At 39.5% G+C, this 10,082-nt stretch overlaps 1 protein-coding gene across 1 annotated transcript; it reads right to left on the minus strand.

Moving 5' to 3' along the window:
- Positions 1–915: 915 nt before the first annotated feature.
- LOC140937351 (uncharacterized) lies at positions 916–5,507 on the minus strand. Its single transcript, XM_073386906.1, has 3 exons — positions 5,178–5,507; positions 2,110–3,330; positions 916–1,769 (listed from the first exon to the last, which is right to left on the minus strand). The coding sequence occupies exons 1-3, from the start codon at positions 5,266–5,268 to the stop codon at positions 1,300–1,302; spliced, it is 1,782 nt and encodes a 593-aa protein (XP_073243007.1). The 5' UTR covers positions 5,269–5,507; the 3' UTR covers positions 916–1,299.
- Positions 5,508–10,082: the final 4,575 nt, after the last annotated feature.

A 10,082-nucleotide genomic window follows, 5' to 3' on the forward strand; every position in this document is an offset into this window, starting at 1 on the left:
CACACGTTTATAGACTATTTAAAACTGAAAGCTGAAGGTTGCAGAAAAGTAACTAGGTATAAGAACCCAAGAGAACTGGGACAGTACATAATTATCGCTTTAAAATCGTTATTGGCATGAATCATGCATCCACTGCCATGGAATAATGGAGGTACTGAAAAAATGCTACGGTATAAGCTAATAAAAAAAATACTCATCCAAATTTATCAACTTAGAAAATTCAAACGCATCCTGTTGGTATGTAAGGGTTACATGGAACGAGGAGGTATGTGATGGTGCCTCCCCGAGGGCTACGCCCTTGGGGCGGCACCAGGTAAATATATCACATACCCCCAAGGAACAGGTAAATGAAATGCTTATTTTTCACATGTGAGGTTTCTTAATGAAAAACCTTTAAATTAATTCTTTAGAGATGCTTATTCCCAAGATCCTCGAATTGTTCGAGGTTGAATTCTAAAATATGGAAATTGGTCAATTCATGTGGAGTAGTCAAACAGTAGTTTTACCAGAAAGAGATGAGCGACTCAGAGGTGTGTATTCTTAATGTTAAGGCAGAGCAGTTTTGGAAACTCTATTGGACCTTCCACTGCGACAGATTTTTGTGTCAGTCGTCCGACGAGTCACATTGCAAACCAGGGGCCGGTTGCTCGAAGCCTGGTTAGCGCTAACCATTGGTTAAGAGGTATCAAAATGTATAGGTTTCCATGGTATTTAACGCTGGTTAGCACTAACCATGCTTCGAACAACGCGGGCCTGGATGTTAGCAGGTAGACGTTCGAGATGTTATGTCAGATTTGTTTAAAAGTGACGAGGCCGTTGATGCGAATTTCTAGTTTGAAGGACATTGTGCTATATATGAACGACAACTGCCGACAAAGAAAATGAAGTTCAAGAAAATGTGGTAAGTTTATTAATTCGAAATTCAAAATTCTGACTTGCGTTGGCTTTACTGGGATGGTTAAACATGTTGAGGGGAATATGATTGAGCAAGGGAAAAATATATTGCATTGTCACGTTTTGTTATTGTTTCAGCCACGCACTCCCCTGTTGCAGTCAAAGCCGCCACCAACTTTTCAGACAGAAAATAAATATGAGGTTATGTAGTATATTCCCCTAAAAATAACAAAGGAAACCTAGCAATGTGAAAAATAAGAGATATTATCAACAAAGTATACGGACAGTCAGTGACTAAGTACTAACTATGAAGAAAGTTACGCTGGAATTTTTTCTGCTGGATATTTTCTTTCAAAGGAAAAGCTCTTAAATATCGATAAATAGACCTGGTGATTCAGTACCAAATTAGTAAAATCTAAACTTCTTGAGCTTTCTTTCGTCTGACTGAAGCTTTTGGAGGTATTTCTCGATAGCTTCCAAAGCAAATGAAGTCTTCTTAGCGACGAGTTTATTCCTCTGCATTGCTTCTTCTAACTTAAGTTGAGCTTCTCGTTCATCTTCCATCTCGACCTCTGTCTCGTCTTTCAGTTCCCTCTCCGCCGAGGCCAATTCATCCTTTAACGAATCCACTTCCTCTGCAATTGAACTGCCTGTCTCCTCTTCATTACGAAAACGCTTCTCTGCTCGGTAAACTGCCAACTCTTTGGCTCCGTCGAGTTTTGTGAGTATTGAATTTGTGGCCAACAGTTGCTTGTAGAGAGCCACATCGCTAAGTTTTGGAAAATGGGGGATTCGTGATCGAAGTATTTTGGAAGCATTGCGAGTGTGAACAGCTCCAAGTTTTTTCTCAATGTTATTCAGGGCTGTCGCAGCTTCTAAGGAAAGGAACAGGTTAACCTGAGTTGAAGAAGTTTGTTTTGATTCGGTTGGAAGAGGGAATGACGGTTTCCTATGGTCTAAAGGGTGGTCTATTAAAACGTATTGTGTTAAGGCCGTTGAAAACTGTTTCGTTCACGTTTGAAAGTTTCCCGTATGTTTTAAAGGGTTGAAAACACTCAATACCGGTATTAGACAATAGTAGCTAACAGATAAGAGTTGGATAGACCTAACTGCAATTTTTGGTAAGTTTCACAGTGCATTTATATACCCGTAAATAAAAGCCGTGGAATGAAAGTGGGTGAGGCTCCTGGTCTCGCTATAGCAGGATCTACTTACTTCTTGCCATGTAGAGTCTGGTAGTTGCGTTAGTTTTGGCTTGTCTTGCCATGGCCAGCGCACCAGTTACGGTCACTCCAACTTTCTTGTGAACATTTTGAGTCAATTTTTTAACCATCCTCAAATCCTCTTCCAGGTCCTCCATCTTCCATCGAAAATCCTTTCTGACGTCGTTTAGTTCTTTTGTTGCTTGTTTCTCAGCTTTCAGAACATTCATTCTTATTTTCCTCACCTGTAGGAGTAGTAGAGGGTCAATGGGAATCAGCTTGATCCCACTCTTATCTTCCCCTTGAACTGTCTCTTCTGTGGTTTTTGAGGGATTTTTTCTTGGATTCTTCCGCATTAGGGCGGGTCCTTCGCTACTGTCACCACTTCCCAAAATCCCTATATTGCTGCCTTCATCTGCAGGAGGCAACTGCTGTTCCGGAGCTTTGAATACCGCCATCCCACTACCAGAGTACTGGCCATCTCCGCTTCCTGATGTTCCAAGAAATATTTTTAAAGGGTCATTTTCTGGTAATTCTGGCTCACCCTTTGCTTCAATTTCCTGTACTTTCCAGCTGTCGTTGATATTTTTAAGTTTTTCAGAACTAGTTTCGTTTTGTTTATCAAACTGCCCACTAGCTTCAAAACCATTGCCTGATTCTTGAGCATCAGCTCTTTTAGATGTTTTCAACCTGTCTTTGTCTTCTTCAATCGTTGCTCTTTTCTGTCTTCTACCCTTAGATCTCCTTCCATTTCCACTTTTGCCGTTGATCGTATCAGATGCTCTACTTGATTCCGCATAATGCTTGTCTAAAGATGGGTATTTCATTTCCTCAGTCTGAGAAAGAATGTCATACAAAGTCGTTTTTGTGATGTCCTCATGGATATGATTTTCTCGATCTCCAAAGCCTCGTGCATTGAGCAACATTGGTTTTGCAGGATATGACTCATGAAAGTCATTCTCTTGGACGTTTATCTTTGGTTTGATCTCCTCGATGGTATTCTTTCTTGACCCAGTGAAGGGAGAACCTGCATATCCTCCAATTTCATTCTCTTCATTAATACCTTTTTTGTCAGTTTCAAAGAGATCCAGGTCGTGTTTAGAACTTTGAAGCTCATCGTTGTCCTCCAACCCTCTAAGTGGCTCTCTCTCTTTAAAAGCGAGGGAAAGAGATTGTAGGTCGCTTTTGTACTTCTTTTCAAATAAGGTGGCAAGGCCATGTGACCTGGGTTCGTCTAGTGAAGGAAAGATATTAATGCTTACCCGTTTAGAGTTCCTGGTAAACCTTTGTCAATTTTTATAATTGCCCATTTTCAATCACTTTTACATGAGTTGTTGAATAATATTACATCCTGGGTTAATCCACTAAAGAAGCAGGAAGTGGCTTTTAAGTTACGACTTCCGCTTCATTTCCAATAGCCCACGTTCGATATATTAAAATTCTAACATGACTCCGAGGCTTCAGGGTCCAAATTGCAAATTTTTCAAGACGCCATTGTCTCGCAACTCCCAAAAGAGACTTGAGCGCAAAGAAAACCAAACCAAATATAAAAAAAATGAACAGAAAGCCTCGGAATCATGTTAGAATTTTAATATATCGAACGTGGGCAATTCGTTTCGTGCTTAAAAGCCGCCTCACGCAGGTTGAGAAATAGTGCTCCCGCTGATAAGAACACTTGCCGGGATTATATGCCCTTCCACGGTACCGGGACCGGGACCAGTTAGCGAAAATCCGTCAACACCGCTGGAAAGAAAGCCTTCAAATCAGTTAGGTTACCAAGTTTGAAATGATTTGTTGAAAACTAACGAAGATGTAACTTTGCAAAGTCGCCCAAATTTACAGACTTTTATATGGTGGGGGGCAAGTTCGTGCCTCCCCATCATACAAATTTCTTTTCGAAAATTTCGCAACTTTGTGGAATAATAAGTTCGCTCGCTTTGGATGTATTACCTTTAAACTTAGTAAGTTTCCAAATTTTAAGGCGCTCTTTCCAAAAGAGACATTGGATATTCGCTTTCTGGTCTTTATGAAAACTTATTTTCAAAGGTGTTATTTCATCAGTGTCGCTAAGTACCTGTTCTCAACCTGTGGAGAGTAAATTCAATCTGGGAAGGTTAATCCGACGTCCTTTGAAGTGACATGCTGGTCGCATCAATAAAACAAATTGTGCTAGTTAGAGGTGACTATTACGTTCCCTGAATCAATGTATTGATCACTTCTCAAACTCTTTCGATTTTGTAACAATTGTTTGCTTTCAAAAGTGAGCTGTTAGATTACAAAGCAGGACAATCTAATCCAACTCATATTTCATCTGAAAGGTGGCTATGGAAGAGGTTTCTCTTAGTGGCCATGAAGGTAGAAAGAAAGTAGCTAAGGGTATTCTCCATCACTTAATAACCAGTAATGGGAATGTCCGTTTTCAAGCACTCTTAACAAAACGTTTGCAAGCACCAAAGATTTTCATTTAAACGTAAAAGGCGGTTGCATAAACCTTATTTGTTTCAGTGACAATCGAAATTTGAGAAAAAAAAGTCTGGCAGGTTACACAACTTTCTGCAGGTGTTTCTTCGTTTACCTTTAGGCGTGACTTGCGCTTCAGAACAGAAGAATTTTAAGAACGAAAGCGAAGAGTTTACAGCAAGCTTGCCCTTCGATAGAGTGTTGCAGTTGCAAGGCGTATATCAAGGTAGAAATGAAAGCTTCTTTCATAACACTAAAAACTTTAAAACCAAATTTCAACGCTCACTGTTGTCCCTGAAAGCTTTTTGGAAAGAGCAATTACCAAGAAGCGAGTCGAAAAGTTAGCTACTAAAATACTTTTTTTGGAGATACGTCTTCGTTTTTTGTCCTTCACGCTAACAAGCTAGCGAATAAGGTAGGTTGAACGTATGTTACTTGAAATCAGACTCTTTGTAGTTCATCATATGTCCAGTATGGTAATATTTAAAACCTCAAATCTGTGGACATAATATGGCCGTTAAACGTTCTATAGATTGCAGCAGTTGCAGCAATCCTTTTCAGCTTATCTAAGGCTGTCATTTTTAGACTATCACTGCAGGGGTTTAATTATTTGGCGCTTACCTTGCGGAGAGAACTTTCTTATGCAGCTTACACCAGGGTAGTGTACTTGAAAGAAAAGAAACCAAACCCAAATCATTTTGCAAACGGCCATTTAGTACGAATTTTGTGTCGGTCAGTGTTAGGACGACAACAAATATGAATTTTCCTCGTAGAAAGCATTGGGTTTATTTAATCTTAGCCTATTTCTGAATATGATTGACAAAACTTCGTCATCGATGGCATTTCCTCTATTTTAGTCCCTCAGTTATCTAAACTGTTTTTAAGTTTATCTAGGATTTTGCAATTACCTTGTCGTAGCACACCCATCTTTTGAAATAACTATATTTGTTCATATCTTTGACTTAGTCGACGGGACCCAAACAAATTTATCTTTATCTGTTCTCATTACTGGTACCTAATAATCTTTTTAATTATTGGTAAACAAGATGATCTTGCATATTAACTACGCGCTAGGGGTTCTTAATTATCGATCAAGGCAGACACGTGCAAGGGGTATTGAAATCTATTTTGTGACCACTGCCTTTATATCATAGTGCAGTAACAATTTCCTTCGAGCATCTGTAGACTGTGTTAGAGTCTCAAACAAGGATGTCAGCCTCTTAGGTTACCGAAGACAAAAAATTTGGGCTGCCGTTATTACCCTACAATTACCAAAGGTTAAACTGGGAATTTGAAACGCTTTGGATTTGCCTGCCAGCAGATTAAAGCGAAAAATTTATCATTGCCATCTAGCACGGGAATGGCAGATCCAAAGATCGACAGTTTATTTTCCATTTTGTCAAGAGAGGATAATTCTGGAGACAGTGAATACACGGATATCGTCCATTACAATGGCACCGGTTGAACATGTCTATTCTTATCCTTTCTACCACATACTCCAAACATCAGGAACACATTTGATTATTAAGACACTCGTAAAACACGGCTTAACGCAACACTGGGATTTACAGATGGTAGATATGTTTGATTGCCTCTTCTCTCCTTCAGACACACCCTTTGGGAGAACTCCAAGCCTAGCAATATCTATTTCTGTCAAAAGGAACAAATAACGTCTAAAATAGTGTTGATCTTTGTCGGATGTATCTTTAATTGCCTCCCATAAATACTTCAACCGCGTGATAATGATATGAATTCTACTTGATGCACTTTATATATTCAATTGTGGTGTATCTCGAGGCAAACATCTTCAGGATCGATCAGGAGGTATTTCAAGTTATGTTTTCCAGGTGTACCCAGGGTGTCAAAAACTTTTCATGGACGGATTCCGGTTTTTCTCTCTCGTCTTGACCCGCATTTCCAGATGTTACTTCATATGATAGTAAGTAGTATTGATGCCAAAATACTCTTTGGTATTTTAAGTTAAAAAAAATGTTATGTAGAAGAACAAAAAGCGGCCGAGACACCCAGGAGATGATATATAGACTTCGGTGGACACCATATAACAGAGAAAAATCTTCATCTACTCTTTCAAGTATCGGGAAAGTCGACTCTTTGAAGAGAACAATTAACAACGTTCCCCAGTGGTTCGGACTAAGTTTTTGTCCTTCCCGATCATCACTGCGATGTAAAGTAGGCAACGATTGGGTGTACTAAAATATGAATTTACAACGTATGCATCAGTGACTGTCTCTTGGTTTTTCCTTAGATTTTAGTTCTGTTTCTTTGGAGTTGCTGTCGTAGTCAGGTTGAACAACTTCCAGATGAAGTCCGGGTTCTATCCTTTACAGTGAAATGGGATTTCTATCCGAAAAGTAGCGAGTGTAAACGAAAATGCAACAAGCCGAACTTCTTACAATTCTGCGAGTCCTGCACGACAAACGGTGAGGAGCTTTAGCAACGAAAACGGTCTCGGCAACGAGAACGTCAAAAAGTGCAGCACCCTTTTTGGTACAAATCTTTGCCGTCCGCTCATGATCACGAATCGAAGTAGAATCTTCGTATGCGACGTGTTATGTAGGACGTGAACACAAGATTTTTTATTTCTCTTAGCAACGCACGAACGCTTTCACCACCATCGCCGTCGTTGATACTAAGTCTCCCTGATCATCACTTGGGAGCTTAACAAATGTAATGTTTGATCCCGCGTGTTTGATGTCACAGAAAAAGTCCAACAAAGAGATAATAACGGCCACTCATTCTCCGCTACTAATGGTTATCTTTGTTATCTTTGCAATTACTCCCAAAGAAAAGTTCAGAAATTAGAAGAGAAATAACGAAGTTTTGACCATTTTCACTTTGAACATATACGTTGTTTACCCCCAAATTTTGCAAATCCATTCACTAGTGTTTCTAGTTTCTCCTGGCTTGGGTATTATAGTGGCCCCACAGGTAATTGAAGAAATTGTTGGGGGAGGGGGTAAACAAGGTGTATTGTGGGCAATGTGATAATGGTAAATCATTTCATTTACCTTCATGGCCACACCGTCTTTGTTTCCCAGGCTAAAACGTACCACAAGGTTGTTGATGTGATGGGAAGTGGTAAAAGACTTCTTGGCAAGTACTTCAGGGTTGCATTCTTTGGACAGGTAAATGGTTTGTAGTCGTACCATCAACGAAATATATTTTAAACCGACTTGAGTTTAAAAACAGCAAACTAAAAATATTTGATACAGTGTGATGACTTCAACCGGGGCCACCTAAGGACGTGAGGTTTTTTAGTTAAAGGGGCTAATTTTTTTTTTCAAACGCTAAAACGCTTTTCGCATCAACTGAATTCCAAAACTAATGGTTCAGGTTTATCATTTAAAGCTATATTTAGGCATTGGAACTGTTTCGTACCTTCTGTTGCAACGGATGGCAAGGATGGACATAGATTAAAACTTTATAAAGCTGGCCTAACTTTTTCAAGTTTTTAAAAATGCTATGCCTACAAAAATCGCTTTCCAATCTTTTGCATGATAGCATAACTTGCATTCTTCGATTTAGTGGTTTCTACTTTGCTTTTTATTTGAGATGATTTATTCCTTCTTAAGTGTGACTAAGACCATGCTTCTCTTAGTAGTTTTATGAAATGGTAAGTACAGTTAACCACAGGGGATAACTCAGGGGCAATCTCGTCACCGGAGCCTTCGGATCTTATGGCTGCGCATGACTCAAATGCTCTGGGAAACTCCGCTGAGCCGTAGCCAAAATCTGGCTATTCGGACCTCACAGCGCGTACTCTAAGTACCAAATCAAAAATGCAATCTCCACCCCGGATCGAGCTCTTTTGCGCATGACAGCCAGAGATGGAAGAGCTCTGGTGAACCCTAGAATAAGACTGTTTCTGATTGGTTTCAGTTAAAAACAATAAACGTGTTTCTGATTGGTCCATTCAAGTTCGCATGAGAGCGGGTGAACGTAAAGCATGTCTGGTGTGTGAGCCGGTTTTTCCCTGGAAATGTTGAAGCTTGTAAACACGCCCTGCCGATTTGCGATTTCAGCGATTCCAAAACAACATTTGCACGACCAATTAGGCAGAATAACTGGATTCCCAATTTTTGAATAAACTACGTTTAGCTGCATATCGAAAACTGACCAAGAAAGGACTTGAATGTGAAAAATAAAATAAAAATACATCGACATCTTTTCCAGCTATAATTTGAGAAGCATGATATATTTAGTATATACACACGCAGTGATCTTTTTGTTTTATGCAATCTGATTGGTTCGCTATCTCGGACTATTCAATAATATTCAGCTCATAGCCAGTGGATAATGTGTGAGCTCGGTGTTTTTCTCATTTTTTTAGAGAACGATCTTTTAAAAGTCGACAAAATCCTAGGACTGACTTTTTTTTTAAGGCAAGAAAAGACTTGGAAGGATTCAATACGGCATTTTTCAATTTACTGTAGCTGAGTTTTGTGCTCAATGGATTGTTTACAGCTCCCGTGTATTCGCGTAGAATAAGCCGTTTCGTGAACTCAGCGTTTTCTAACAAGATAATTTTGGCTCAAAGGAAACAGTTCAAACTTTTAGCGGTTCCATTTAAGCCATTACGTTGTTGTTTGCGAAATGACAAACTTGTGAATTGCCATGTTTAAAAATTCTGCAAAGATCTATTTTTAAACTTACTGGTGATTTGATCTGTCAATCAAATCGTACTTTTTATCCTCTCTGATTTTGTTGAGATCACTTCGTGTGTATATACTAAAACAATTATTCTTTTCAATCGCGGAGAATAGTGGCTTTGGGAATATTTACCTCTCCGCTTTCGCGGCTCCGTAAATTTTTAGCCACTATTCACCTTGATTTCAAAAAATGATTGTTAAATGATTATTCTTCGACTTCCACCTTATCATATTCACGCGAAGTAGCCGGGTATGAATGAAAACTTAACCTTCATTTCTTAAATTGCCCAAAAAATAGACTTGCAAGAGAAATGTAAAAAGTGAATCGACATCTTCCTAAAGTGATGCGTGTACAATGCGATTAGATATTAATAGTTGTCCTCTTTTCCCCTAATTAAAGGTTAACGCCAGCAAAAGATAATTTTCTGGCACCTTGACGAATATCTGCGGGAGTCAGAAAAACATGCATTCACACGTTCCTGTAAGTGGTCCCGGACACTTTCGAAGAGTACCATCTCTTAGGGCCTGTTTACATGGAGTGGGGACCCCGGTCTAGTGGGGTTGGTTTCTTTTGTTTTCACGCTCTAGGGGACACAAAACAAAAGAAACCTACCCCACTAGACCGGGGTCCCCCACTCCATGTAAACAAGGTCTTAGTCATCGCCTCTATCGCCCGTCTCCTGTCAAAATGTTCTTCATCCGATCGAAACGATCATATGCAAACACTTCTAATTCATTATGGTACAATCCGGACGATTGCGGCGATCTAAGTGAACTGAAAATGTGCACAGGTATTGGCTTTAATAAGTAATCAAAGACATCACCTCGATCGCTTCAATCTTCGCCAAAAGTCAAA

This window comes from Porites lutea, chromosome 5, assembly GCF_958299795.1.
Source record: "Porites lutea chromosome 5, jaPorLute2.1, whole genome shotgun sequence".
Taxonomy (NCBI): domain Eukaryota; kingdom Metazoa; phylum Cnidaria; class Anthozoa; order Scleractinia; family Poritidae; genus Porites; species Porites lutea.

Excerpts from the sequence above, each read along its gene's own strand:
- LOC140937351 (XM_073386906.1), bottom strand. The coding sequence starts at position 5,268 with ATGGCCGTTTGCAAAATGATTTGGGTTTGGTTTCTTTTCTTTCAAGTA. Across the intron at positions 3,331-5,177 it reads AAGAAAGTTCTCTCCGCAAG|ACGAACCCAGGTCACATGGC; the intron begins GTAAGCGCCAAA and ends TTCCTTCACTAG. Across the intron at positions 1,770-2,109 it reads CAGACTCTACATGGCAAGAA|AAGCTGCGACAGCCCTGAAT; the intron begins GTAAGTAGATCC and ends TCCTTTCCTTAG.